The sequence below is a fragment of the Eimeria mitis genome, genomic scaffold (assembly GCF_000499745.2).
Source record: "Eimeria mitis Houghton genomic scaffold, Emh_scaff8219, whole genome shotgun sequence".
NCBI classification, from domain to species: domain Eukaryota; phylum Apicomplexa; class Conoidasida; order Eucoccidiorida; family Eimeriidae; genus Eimeria; species Eimeria mitis.
The window spans coordinates 490-789 of NW_013576040.1; the positions used below are offsets into that span (position 1 = coordinate 490).

Here is a 300-nt window from a genome sequence, read left to right on the forward strand (position 1 = left end):
TGAAACAATAGAAGAAGAGTATCAGATTAGGAGGCTCATCGTAACAAAAAAGTTTGTGGGCAGAGGCAGCGACGCTGCTGCTGCTGCTGCTGCTGCTGCTGCTGGTGCTGCTGCTGGTGCTGCTGCTGCTGCTGGTGCTGGTGCTGCTGCAGTTTCTACTGGCGTTGCTTCTGCTGCTGCTGCAGGGGAGGAGGTCCCCGCAGCAGCGCCAGCAGCAACAGCACCAGCAACAGCAGCAGCAGCAGCAGCAGCAGCAGCAGCAGCAGCAGCAGAAGATAGCCTGAGTGGTGAGGGTTTGTT

General features: G+C 58.0%; 1 protein-coding gene across 1 annotated transcript in view; it reads left to right on the top strand.

Annotated features, from left to right (window-relative positions):
• EMH_0094230 (uncharacterized protein) overlaps window positions 1-300 on the top strand; it is a gene marked incomplete at both ends in the record, with an annotated part of 1463 nt that overhangs the window by 205 nt on the left and 958 nt on the right. The window contains one exon of the mRNA XM_013502074.1: window positions 186-287. Within this exon, the coding sequence (XP_013357528.1) occupies window positions 186-287 (102 nt within the window). The remainder of the gene's footprint in view (window positions 1-185; window positions 288-300) is intronic.